At 35.6% G+C, this 14,236-nt stretch overlaps 1 protein-coding gene across 1 annotated transcript; it reads left to right on the forward strand.

The window, feature by feature from the left end:
• The first annotated feature begins 10,899 nt into the window (after window positions 1-10,899).
• On the forward strand, window positions 10,900-11,541 carry LOC145797977 (uncharacterized). Its single transcript, XM_082885420.1, has one exon. It carries the CDS (start codon window positions 10,900-10,902, stop codon window positions 11,539-11,541), a length of 642 nt encoding a protein of 213 aa, XP_082741546.1.
• The last annotated feature ends 2,695 nt before the right edge of the window (window positions 11,542-14,236 follow it).

The following is a 14,236-nucleotide window of genomic DNA, read 5'->3' on the forward strand; positions in this document are numbered from 1 at the left end:
GTGGCTTGGTTAACATCTCCACTTAGGGTAGAGTCACCAGTTGATGGTGAGGTTGTGTTGGACCAGGGGTGTCGTTGTTGTGAGATTGAGGTTGTCAGTCGCCGACTTTCTTTTGCATTTGTGTTGGTTGACATGTTGAGCTTTGATGTTATATTGGGTATGGATTGGTTATCATCTTATCAGGTTGTTATAGATTATTACCATCAGAGGGTTACTGTATGTTCCTGGAGTGGTGATTGTTTTTATTTCTTGGGGGACCGAGTCGATAGAGCTTTGTTGCTAGTGTATGATTTGTGTGGTCGGGGTGAGCTTAGTCTCCTGCTTGCTACATTTTTGGGTGTTGAGAGTGATGTGGTCTGAGTTGAGTTGCCGAGGATGGTTTGTGAATACCTGGACGTTTTTCCTGAGGATCTCACTAGTTTGCCACCTTACCGTGAGATAGAGTTCTCTATTGATTTAGTGCTTGGTATGGCACTAATTGCCATGGCACCATATAGATTTACACCTGCCAAGTTGAGTAAGTTGAAGGTTCAACTCCAAGAATTGTTAGATAAGGGTTTTATCCGCCCTAGTACTTCGCCGTAGGGAGCACAGACTCTCTTGCCAAGAAGAAGGATGGCACATTGTGACTTTGTATAGACTATCGGAAATTAAACTGGGTAACCATTAAGACCAAATACCCAATGCCTCGTATAAATGACTTGTTTAGTCAGTTGAAGAGGTCTTGTTGCTTTTCTAAGATAGACTTGAGATCGGGTTATCACCAACTGAGAGTAAAGGAGGAAGATATCTAGAAAACGACATTTTGTACGTAGTATGGCCATTACGAGTTCCTAGTGATGCCTTTTGGGTTAACCAACGCACCAACCTTGTTTATGGATTTGATGAATCGAATCGTCCGTGAGTTCTTAAACCACCTTGTAGTTGTCTTTGTTGATGACATCTTGATTTACTCACCCTCTGAGGAGGAGCACGAGGAACACTTGCGAGTTGTGCTTGAATTGCTTAGAGACCACAAATTATATGCTAAGTTCGGGAAATGTGAATTCTGGTTAAAAGAAGTGAAATTCTTAGGCCATGTGGTATCCGGGGAAGGGGTGACTGCGGATTCTTCCAAAATAGAAGCAGTACAAGATTGGGAACAATTTAAGAATGGCTTTGAGATTCCTAGTTTTTTAGGATTAGCTTGGTATTACCGTCGGTTTGTGAAGGATTTCTCTGGATTAGTCTCACCATTGACTAGGCTTACAAGTAAGGGAATTAAGTTTGTATGGAGTGAGACTAGTGAGAAGTTGTTCCAATAACTTAAGGTTAGACTTACCACTACTCCAGTATTGATTATTTCGGAGAGGGGTTCGGGCTATTCAATGTATTATGACGCGTCTCGAGAAGGTTTGGGATGTGTCTTGATGCACGAGGGAAAGATGGTAGCTTATGGGTCACGTCAGTTGAAAACACACGAGAGAAACTATCCTACTCATGACTTAGAGCTAGCAATGGTGATCTTTGCCTTGAAGATTTAGAGGCATTACTTGTATGGCGAGAGATTTGATGTCTTTTCCGATCATAAGAGTTTGAAATATCTATTTTCACAGAAATATCTAAATTTGAGGCAAGGAAGATGGATGGAGTTTATGAAGGATTACGACTTTGAATTGCACTATCATCTAAGGAAGGCCAATGTAGTGGCCGATACCTTGAGTAGAAAATCCTTTAGCAGTATCACGGGTATTGCCTTCTGAGAATGGGAGATGTTGGGTGCTATTGGTGAGTTCGACTTACATCTTAGCGAGTTTGTTGAGTCGATAGCTTTGTTTACTGTAGTTGCACAACCTACACTGGTGAGTAGGGTTATAGAAGCACAGAGGGGTGATCTTGAAGTAGAAGCCCTTCGGGAGAAGAAAAGAAGGGCTTGAACGTGTATTTTGACTCAAGTGTTGACACCTCAACCGTCTTTTCGTGCCGAAGTCTTGCAAAGAGGAGGTACTCTGAGAGTTTCATCATTCTCGCCTTGCGGTACATCCAAGAGGTACAAAGATATATCACAACCTTAGTCACCAATTTTGGTGGAATGAGATGAAGAAGGACGTAGCCTTGTTTGTATCACGATGCCTTACTTGTTAACAAGTGAAGGCCGAGCATCAGAGGCCAGCAGATTTATTGCAACCCTTCCCTATAGCCTAGTGGAAGTGGAAGCATGTCATGATGGATTTTGTTGTGGATCTTCCGAAGACTCAACGGGGTAATGATGCCATTTGGATGATAGTTGATCGTTTAACTAAGTCAGTGCACTTTATATCTATGCGCACGAGTGACTCGGTAGACTATCTGGCCGACCTTTATGTTAGGGGCATTGTTCAACTTCACGGGGTCCCTGTGACTATTGTTTCAAATAGAGATCCGCATTTCACAACTCAGTTATGGCAGAGCCTACAGAAAGCCTTGGACACTAGGTTAACTTTTAGTACCACCTATCATCCTCAGACTGACGGGCAGTCAAAGCGTATAATTCAGATCTTAAAGGATATGCTTCGGTGTTGTGTCCTTGACTTTAAGGGGTCATGGGAGAGGCACTAGCCTTTAGTGGAGTTTTCCTACAACAATAGCTTTCAATTGAGAATTGGCATGACACCATTTAAGGCCTTGTATAGCCGACCGCGTAGATCTCCTTTGTGTTAGGCTGAGGTGGGTGATGCACCTATGATAGGTCTTGAGTTAGTCCGGGAAACGACGGAGAAGCTTGCACTTATCCGTAAGAGGTTGGTTTCAACTCAAAGCCATCAGAAGAGTTATGCCGATCGTAGGAGGAGACTGTTATCCTTTGAGGTAGGAGATCACGTCTTCTTGAAAATATCACCTAGATGGGGTTTGATGAGGTTTGAGAGGAGCGAAAAGTTTTCTCCTAGATTTATTGGGCCTTTTGAGATCCTAGAGCAGATTGGGGAGGTAGCTTATCGTTTGGCTTTGCCGCCACAACTTCCCGAGGTTCATGACCTGTTTCATATTTGTATGCACTAGAAGTATGAGTCAGATCCATCACATGTGTTGGATTGGACCGAGTTAGAGGTAGATGAGGATGCCTCGTATGAGGAGAGGCTGGTTAGAGTTTTAGATACTCGAGACCAAGTCTTGTGTGGCAAGACAATTCCTTTGGTAAAGGTGTTGTAGAGACACCACAGGATTAAAGAAGCAACTTGGGAACATGAGGCAGAAGTCTGTGAGAAGTATCCAGACCTATTTGTTGATGTTTGAACATCTATTGAAATTTTGTTATGTTAATGTAATATAAACATTGTATGTGTTTTGGAAATGTAAGTTGTATATTCAGTAATGAGCACGTGTTTATCTTGGTGATGAGAATTAATGACCGGTGGATGGGTCATGGCGTTGAATTTGATTTTCTATCATTATTATGATTGATTTAAACATGTTGTTGTTTCATTCAAATTTTAGGGACGAAATTCCTTAAGGATGGGGAGGTTATAGCGATTTTGGTTTAGATCCGACCTATTTGATGTGCTGAATTTGGGTTTTATTATCTTATATGGTTGTTCGTGTTTTGTTTTTCCTTATTCCTCATTGAGTTTAGTTATTGGAGTGTCACAATTGTGTTTGGAATAGGTTGGTAGCTTGTTTTTCAAAATTGTTGTTGCCTAGAATTTTGTCTCTTTGCTCGAGCGGTGATTCTTGTGCTCGAGCGGTTACGGTGAACTCCCATTACTTTTGCAAGTTTGTAGGGATACTGGGAGATGTTATTCTTCGCTCGAGCGATCTTTCTTGCTTTTGAGCGGTATTGGCTCGAACGGTCCTTCTTGAGCTCGAGCGATGGTCCTCTGTCTGTAAAACTTCTGGGAGGTTGTATTCTTCGCTCGAGCAGTCACTTCTTGCGCTCGAGTAATCTCACTTGTTATGTCTAGTCGTTCGAGCGACCATTACTTTGCTCAAGCGATCTATGCGTGTATCAGATCGTAAATTCACCTTTGTAAGTCACTTTTTTATCTCTAAACATTTCAAAACCCGATTTTCTCTCACTCTCTCTAAAACTCATCTTCTCTCTTTAAATACACGTTGATCCACCCATTTCTACACCCTAGCCCTTTTGTTAAAAAGAGAGAGCACGTTGAGGGCATCATTTTAATCGGTGAAGTTCGCGTTTTCAGTTCCGTTGAGTTCTGCCCATCTCTCCTTTGGGTCTTCTTCTTTAAGGTAGGGATACTCTGCACCTTCTTATGAGTTTTAACTTAGTTATTTGTTGTTTTCTAAACCAATATTGGGATTTGGGGATTTTTTGTACAAATCTTGGGTTATGGTTAAAACTCAAAAGAGGGGTTTTCAAATGGTTTTTTTTTTTTAAATGGTTGTGAGATTATTGATGAGATTGAGTTGTGATAAAATGGTTGGTTTTAACACGTGGAATTGATTTTGGAAGAAAAAGGGGTTTTGCCCTAAATTTATGAAATATTGATTTTGTATAAATAAATGGAATTAATGTTAGAAATATAAAATTGGATTGATATTGATGAGGATGGCGGAGTTAGGTATGCATTACCACTCACATCTTGGAATTTGGAAAGTTTATCTTTATGAAAATTAATTATATGTTTAGAGATATATGTTTTGGGCTATCGGTGGAGGATAGCTATGATTGTTGTAGAAATTGCATGAGAATTAGGGAAATTGAAACTATTTTCCCATCCATTGCATTGAGCATTGTTGCATATTCAACACATTTGGAAATATTGTTGTTTTGAGAAAAATTGATGAATACATTGGTGAATCTGAGTAGGAGTGTAATTGTGATATTAAGTTGGCCTATGTGTCCTTGGTGAAAGACCAAAAACCTACGCAAATAGTTGTCGAGCCTTCCGGTTAATACTGATAAAAATGACAAATTAGTAATACTTGTATAGTCTACTTGCATACATGTCCTAGAGATTCACAGTATTGTATTCATTGCCCTGTTCTCTATTGTAAAGGAAATGACATCATGTATTGAGATATAAACTTGGCATTGCACGATTTTGGAAAATGAAAATGAAAATGTTTTGGCATGATCGTTGCATATGCATTCACCTTATATCTTTGTTAATATTCATATACTTTGTTCGATTATTTTTGGGCTTTGGGTCACCCTATGTGGGAAACCATTTTCAGATACTGATGATATACCTCTGCCAAGGCAATAGCTTGGGAGGACTTGGAAGCAACAACTTCATTTTGTTTATTTTTGTTGTATGTATTTATACAAGCCTAGGGATTTAACGATATTGGAATCAAATCCATTTTGTTGTAACAAAGTACTATCTTGGAAAACTGTAGGCCTTTAGGGAATTTCTCATTTGTTTGATGTTAATTCTATCATGTAACATATGCTATAGATTTAGGGATAGGCTTGTGAATGTATATCAGCATATGTTGCTCTTTCGTAAACTCAATTGGAACTAATTGAAGATAATTACTTATTCATGTGTTTTTATTTAATGAATATGATGGATGGTTTATTATCTTTTATTTCGAGGCGTGACAGGTAGGGAGTGTAGTTGTGGTACTAAGTTGGCCTGTGTGTCCTTGGTGAAAGTCTAGAAACTACGATAGGTGCCAAGCCTTCCGATTAATACCGATAAAAATGGCAATTGGTAGTGCTTATAGCCTACTTGCAGACACATCCTAAAGATTCCCAGTGTTGTATCCACTGCCCTATTCTCTATTGTAAAGAAACTGATTTCATGAGTTGTGATATAACTTGGCATTACATGGTTTTTGGAAAGAGATATAAAATGTTTTTGGCATGAGCATTGCATATGCATTCACCTTATAACTTTGTTAAGATTCATACATTGTGTTAGAGTATCTTTACTGGGCCTTGGCTCACCCTATGTGGGAAACTATTTTCAGGTACTGATGATATGCCTCCGCTAAGGCAGTAGCTTGGAAGGACTTGGAGCCAAGAGCTTCTCTTTTTGTTATTGTTGTATTTATTTTGTACAAGCCTAGGGCGTTATTTGTATTGAGTTTCAAACTCACTTTTGTTATAACGAAGCACCATCTTGAAAAGTTGTAGCCACTAGGGCAATTATATATTGTTTAACTTTTATTTTATATCTTTTGTTTTTAACACATGCTATAGATTCAGGGTTAGGAATTATGAATGTATAAATGCACGTGTTACTCTTTTGTACAATTCAAGTACATGAATGAAAGGACTTTATTCTCAAATTATGACGTTGTTTAATTAATCATTACTCTTGGTTTATTGTAATTATTTCAAGACGTTACACTCTGGCTTCATCAGACCTAACTTCGGCAACTCGGTCATCACTCCGAACACTCCGGCTATTCAGTTGTAAGGTTGGTTTCCTGTAAGGTTTGATCTTTTTAGGTTGGTTTCTTGTAAGGTTTGATCTTTTTGGGTTTGAAATGGGTTTGATCTTTTTTGTTCTAAACTTTAAAGTGATATGATTTGGGTTTATTAGGGCTTAATAAACCCAGAAACTGAACCAAACAAAAGAGTCTAGAGCATTTTTTTTTTCTTTTCGTTTCATTCAAATGCATAATATATATCATGGACCATGCTCTGTTTTTTCAAAGAGTTTTTTATTGCTCAATGGTTCAATGTTCTAAACCTTAAAAGTGATATGATATGGGTTTATTGGCGCTTAATAGACCCAGAAATTGAACCAAATGAAAGAGTTCAGAGCATTTTCTTTTCTTTTTGTTTCACTCAAATGCATAATATTTATCATGGACCATGCTCTGTTTTTCCAAAGAGTTTTTGTTGCTCAATGGTTCAATGGTTCACATGTTGAATCGATGTATATATACACACACATATGTGCAATAGATCCAAACCAGTTTGGTGATTTGCATTTTGATTTGGGTTTTGTTGTTATTTTGATAATATTTGGATTTTTACTATTGAATTTTTTTTTATTAGGTCTTACAGTTTTATGACAGCATGGTTTGAATTTTTTGTTTTTACATTGCAGTTTAATGTAATTTCCAGAAGTGTAATTTTAGAATTATATAGAGATAAGCACGATCATAAAACTGAATCTCATTAATTTTTAAAAACTGGTGTAAGTCAACTCATTGAACTACTCTGTTGCCAGTAAATTAGGTAGTTTCATCATATATAGTTAAATTTGTGAATGGTCTTGGATTAGGTCCTATTAAAGTGTTGATCTTGATTTCATATTTGTTTTGTTTCTATGATACAATTTAATTTTAATTAGTCCACATTATACTACGGTTTGATTTCATATTTGTTTTTTAAAATTAGTCCACATTATCATCACTACTTTGATTTCATATTTGTTTCGGCTTTATTTTTGTCAAATTTAAAAATAAATAAAGTCTAAAAATGAAATTAAACATTGTGAGAGTATGGACCTATTTCACAGAGGATGGGCCATGTCATTAGAGATGAAATTGACAGGACAAATCTATGTAATATTTATTTTTTGTTTGTTTCAATTTTGAGTTAAGGCTTTTTTTGAATTGGTGTGTGTACGTGTGTCCTGTTTGGTTGGTCATAAAGTGGGGGAAATAGTAAACAAAGTGAAATTTGGGCGACTGTCATAAATATTTATCAACCTTAATTTTTTATTATTTTGGTTTCCTTTGTCTAATCACTAGTTTATGGAATTCTATCATTTTTTATTGTTATTGGATTAAATGGAGTTAGTTTTTAGGCCTATGTTCTTTTGTCTAATATTTGTGATTATATAGATTTGCTACCAAGTGATTTGGTTGTTAATTTTTTTTAAGGTTGCTAAAAAAACCATTTTCCAACTTCTCGAGATTTGGAAAAGAATTTTTTATGGTTGTTAGTATTGCTAATTTTTTGTTTCTTGCTGTTTAAAATTATATAACCAAACAGTTTTAGGTTGAAGTACAACAATTATGGACAATATCACTATTTTTGGTCAGGTAAGTTCCCCCCCCCCCCCACCCCCACCCTATAAATGTAAGTACCTCTCTTATAATGTCAGGCCTATTCTCTTTCCTTTTTTTTTTTTTTCCTTCTTCTTTTTAACTTATCATATCTAATTTTCTTACAGGTGGATGAAGAATTACACCGAACTGTAATATCAACTCCCTTTACTAATTTTCTGGTTTATGTATATAAAGTTTTATTTATCACTCTAAAACCTTTGTATATATAGGTTCAATTTCTTCAAAAAAGAAATGTTGATGTTGTTGTCCGTGATGAGCGTGACCTTGATACCATTTGCATTCATGAGGTAAGCCCAAAAGTCACTTTGAATACTGGACATGCATTTTGTTATCATTTTAAAAATAATTTATAAATATATTCTACATATTTTTCATAGGTAAAGGCAAAGGAAAAAGACAAGGCAATATCAAAAGAAATAGAAAAGGCTTCTCATTCTGTCAAAGGAAAGGAAAATGCATATCCCATGTTATGGTTCCTCAACATCTTTAAAACTTTTCTCTTTTTTATGTACAATAATGAGAAAATACATAGTGCATAATGAGTTTGAACTTTTATTCAATTCTTTTGACTGATTGTGAAATGTTTTTCTGAAGCTTGTTAAAGTAACTATTTGTATGAACATTAATCTAAAATTTTAATCTGTTTATGAACACATGTTGCATTTACAACATAGCATAATAAAAAGGAAAGGAAGAAGAATGAACAAATAGTATTTACCTTTTGTATGATAATGTAATTTTTTTTATTTATTTTTATTGCTTCTATTTAAAGTTTTGAAGGAAAGAAGAAATTTTGGGAAGAGGGAAGAAGAAAAAGATGGGTAGTGTCTTTAAAGCGATAAGTGCATAGTGAGTTTGTAGTTTCGTTAGCTTTGTATGTACTAATTAAAATGCTTCATTGTGTGCTTAATGTGTTTTTAAACTATTTTTTTCTCCCTTTTTAAATTGCATCAACACATGCATTGGTTCTTATATGACTAACAACTCAACCGAGCGAAGAGGAAAAGTTAGTTACACGGAGGAAAAAATACATGATGAAAGGGAAGCAAGAGGGGGGATAAAGTTTTATAAAAACTAAATTAAAATAATTAAAAGAAACAACAAAATGGAAAAGAAACAATAGAAAATGGTAGGTGATAATCTTCACATTTTATGTACCTAATTATATAATCTTCTCATTTTAGGCACATAATGAAAATGTGTTATCAAAAGTTACATTGGCTCAATGTGCACGGCGAGAACGTGAAAAAAATCAAAAAAAATTGTTCTGCATACTAATTGGGACAATACCTGCAACGAGAACGAGAGAGATCAAACGAATGTATTAACCCAAGACAACCTTCTTTAACACCGAATTGGTAAACAATTGTTTTTAATTCTTGAAATATATACTTTTACTGTAACCACTTTATTATATAAATTTTAATTTGTTCACAACCAATTTCTGTAGGCATCCTATAACCCCATCAAGAAATGTTGGTGTAGTCATCCGCGATGAGCACGACTTTAATGTTATCCATGTTCGTACGGTAAGTATAAAATCAAGTCAAACATTGTATGTGTTTTATTTATATAAGATTTTTTTAATCTTTTGAATATTTTATTTATATTAGCTAGGTAAAAGAAAAAGAAAAGGTCAACCCAATGTCTAAAGGAAAAGAAAATGTGGCTCCTTTTGACAAGATAATGACAAATGCAATATCTTCTTTGGCATATATAGATTTTTTAAAATGTGATGCAAAGTTAATCAAATTTCAAGTAGTTAATATTTGAAATTTGTGATGAATTTCATAACGCCTTTAAAGTTATAAGTGTATAAAACGATTGTGATATGTTTTCCTATAAATTGCTATTATTTGTATGTGTTTTCTAAATCGATTTTTTTTTTATTTGCATGGATACATGTGCATTTATAATATAACATTCATAAGTTGCTACTTATAGGACTATAAAGGAAGAGAAGTGGAAAAAAGAAACGAAGGAAGAAATAAATAATATATAATGAAATGAGAAACTAAATTAGATAGGTTTTTAATTCTTATTTATTTTATTTTTAATAAAAATCAAAATGCAGGAAGAAAGAAAGAAATAAAGATAACAAAATTAAAGGTATAAAATATATAAAATAGAAAACAAGAAGATGCAACAAAACAAGTACAAAGTGTTAGACAATAATATTCACATATTAAGCATATTAAGAACCAATGATAAAATATTTTCATTTTAAGCACAAAATGATAATATAATATCCAAAGCTACATTGGCCCAACATGCACGGCAAGAGTGTGAAAAAAATGAAAAGTCATACTTTGAATTTCAATACTTACAACGAGAACAAGAGGGATCAGACGAATGTATTCAACCAAGATAACCTTTCTTAACACCAAGTCGTCGCAATCCTGCTTGCCTAGAATGGGAAACAATAACTGAAGATTCTCATTCGACAAAAAAACGAACAATGGTTACCATCATTCTATGTAAAGCACATCTTTAGCTCTACAAAGGAATTGGTAAACTACTATGTCTAATCTTCAAATTCATACTCTTACTCGTACCATTTTGTTTTCTAAAATTTTATTTATACACAAATATTCATAGGTCTACTCCTATAAATCGATTTCTTCAAGAAGACCTATGTACTAATGATGAATTAAAAGATATGCCCATGAGTACATCAATTGAAGCTCGGGCACACAAAGATTCTTGTCACCATTATCTTGGCAAGATGGATGTATTATGTTCAGCCTTACATTGGATGGATGAAAAATTGACAAAATCATCTATAAAGCGTCCCTTATTCGGAACTTCTTATTTGGAAGAAAAGATTAGGCTACCTTTACTTATTACACCCGCCCACCACTTCAGGCATTGTATGATAGGAATAATGATTAATCAAAATCCTTTTGAAGTTATACTCGAGTGTGCAATGCAGCCAATAATTTTATGAGTCTTAGTGCTATATTGGATCCTAGAGTACTCAGTGGAAGGGGCCCTACATCATTCACAATTCATGGGGAATTGCGACATCGAACAGGATCACTACAACCACAACCAGGACAGGAAATGAGTTATGTTCAATTGTATATCTATGACCCTTATTCAGCTTTAGAAATTTGTAATTATAGAAATCCTAACTTGAGAAGGGATGTTCTCAAAACTATTCAGGATAGTTTGTTGCAAGTCAATGCATTTGTAGATAAATTTCGCCAAGCTCATGCTATTTTACAACAATTAGACTCAGCAGGACACAATCTACCTGCTCATCTTCATTACAATTCAACAACTCATCGACATCGGTATAACCTACCAACTACAGATGAGATTGCAATTGTAATACCAGGTTATGGAACAAAGGTAAGTGGAATGAGAGATATTATCTTACATTTCCAAGGAAATAATAAGCTGATACAAATTAATGAACATCACCCAGCATATTTTCCATTACATTATGTTCTATTATTTCCATATGGTGAGCTTAAATGGAAACCTGAGTTGAAATTGTGGAACATTCAGAATAATCGACCTTCAACTGTGGACACACTCAAATGGATTTTTATTGTTATCGTTTGTTTGAATGATCGATAGAGTATTCAACAATTTTGAGAGGTGGGAAACTATTTCAAGAGTTTTTGGTAGATACTTGGGCCGTAATTGAGCAAAATCGATTGACATATTACAAGCTTAATCAAGGGAAACTTCCAGGTTAAGCTTTACTAAGAGTTGTCAGATATTGATCCAGATTATGTACGACCTGGTCAAATTGGTCAAAGGTTTGTTCTGCCATCTTCATTTACTGGTAGTCCTAGACATATGTTTTAAATCTTTCAAGATTCAATGGCTATCACGCGGTACAACCAACACCCAGATATTTTTCTTACCATGACTACAAATCCCAATTGGCCAGAAATTACTTCAGCGTTATTACCACATCAAAAACCTATTGATCGTTCTGATTTAATTGCCCGTGTTTTTGAGTTGAAGAGAAAGTGTTTGATGAAGGAGATGGAAACAAATAAAGTGTTTGGAAATAAAGTTGCACATGTTTTTACAATTGAATTTAAAAATGAGGCCTCCCTCATATGCATATATTTTTATTTCTTAATAGTTCAGACAAAATTCGGACATGTGCTCAAGTAAACAAATTGATCTGTATAGAATTTCCAGACCCAAAATATGATCCTATGCTTTTTGAAACTGTTAAATGTTGTATGGTACATGGACCATGTGGTGCTCGAAATCCGCAAGCACTATATATAGAAAATGGTAGATACACTAAGAGATACCCTCGAGCTTTCACAGAAACAACAACTACGGATCAAGATGGATACCCTATTTATCATCGTCGCAAGAATGGTTAATGGTCGAGTACATACTATGAGGGGGCAAGAAGTTGATAACAGGGATGTCGTACCATACAATGCATATCTTTCTAAACCTCTCAACTTTTATATAAATGTGGAAGTTTATGCCGAAATAAGAGGTGTCAAGTATATACATAAGTACATTTACAAGGGATATGATCGTACAGCGATGGTGTTGGGATTGATAAATGAGATTCAACAATATCTCGATGCGAGGTATATTGGACCTCCAGAAGCTTCTTGGTGAATATTTGGTCATCCTTTGCATGTAGAGATGCCAACAGTTGTACGATTGGCATTTTATTTACCTGGAATGCATCGCGTTCTTTTTAACCCAAAAGAGTCATTGGAAATGATTTAATCTAAAGCTAGTCAACAAATGTCAACTCTTACTGGATTCTTTGCATATTGTGCTGCCAATGAAGATGAATGTTCATTCATTTATCAAGAATTTCCATAGCATTTTGTTTGGCTCAAGTTGGAAAAGAGATCAAAATCAAGAGAAAAGGGATATGCAATTAGTAGAATGTACTTTGCTAGCCCTAATTGTGGTGAAAGCTTTTATCTGTGTTTGTTATTAATTGTTATCAAGGGACCAAAGTCGTTTCAGTCTTTATGCACGATCGATAATGTTGTGCATGATACATTTAAATTAGCATGTTTTGCAAGAGGGCTTTTAGAAGATGATGAAGAATGGATACAATGCTTGAAAACTAGAATACAATTGAGGAGATTGTTCAGTGTTATTCTCACCTAGTGCTCTCCACTAAATACATGTGCGTTATGGAATCAATTCTCAACGCATATATGTGATGATCTTGCACATAAGATTCGTACATTGTTTGTCATTTCTAACCCAATTGAGGCTCAAATTGAATATTATAGTCTCCATCTTTTGAATCAAATGCTTCATAAATCAGGTAAAAGTTTAATTGACTTTCCACCCATGCCACAACCTACTGCAAATTGGAGTGCAGTAGTTGGTAATCGATTGATATCCGAACATCAACAACTGCAGAGTGAGGCACAACAAGCAAATCCACAAATTAGTATTGATTATCTCAACAATGGATAGTAGAATGCTTACAACACAATCACTTCTTCAGTTTTTCAAAATAAATGAACTATTTTCTTTTCAAATAGGGGTGCTGGAACAGTGAAAACATTTTTGTACAATTGTAGACACCCCATTTTTGACCGACCTTAAGACTCAGGCGTCATCATTTGTGCGCGCGATGATTGTGCATGTTCGTGCTTGTTTTGAGAGCCCGAAGGTCTCGGCTGAGTGCCTTGTCTTTGAGCCTCTTAACACTTTGTGTTTTGGCCTTGTTTTTGAGCCAAACCTTGATCCCTCTTGCCTGGAGGAGGGGAAGGGCTTTCCGGCCACTTGTGGCACTTACCGGCCACTTTTCTCTCTTGTAGGCCACTTGAAGTGGTTGGCCGGCTAGGTAAGTGGCCGGCCGGCCACCTTAACTGGCCGGCAGCCAATTTTCTCTATTTTTATATATTTTTCAGATCTTTTGAGCCAGCTGTGGCTCATTGAAGTTTATCCTCCATACACGTGTATGGAGGGATGAAGCAAGCTTTTTGCTTGCATGCTCTATATAAGGAGAGGTTCCTCCCCCTTTAGAGAGGTTAGAAAATTTCAGAGATGAAATTTCCCTCTCTCTCTCTAGAATTCTCTCTCTCTCTATATATATATATATATATTGTGCTATATTGAGCTCGAAAATGTGTTTTCTCCACATATTTGCACTAAGACACCTAGTCAAACACCTTCACTTTGGAGCTGAGGTCCATTTAAGCTTGATTTGAGGTTTTAGACTTGGTTTTGGCTCAGAATTGTTGCTGAATAGTTGTTGTGCTTCAAGGGTAAGAGTTTCACCCTTTTAAGCTTTGTTCTAGTTAAGTGCTTGACC

This window comes from Camellia sinensis, chromosome 8, assembly GCF_055761805.1.
Source record: "Camellia sinensis isolate YWXY chromosome 8, ASM5576180v1, whole genome shotgun sequence".
Taxonomy (NCBI): Eukaryota; Viridiplantae; Streptophyta; class Magnoliopsida; order Ericales; family Theaceae; genus Camellia; species Camellia sinensis.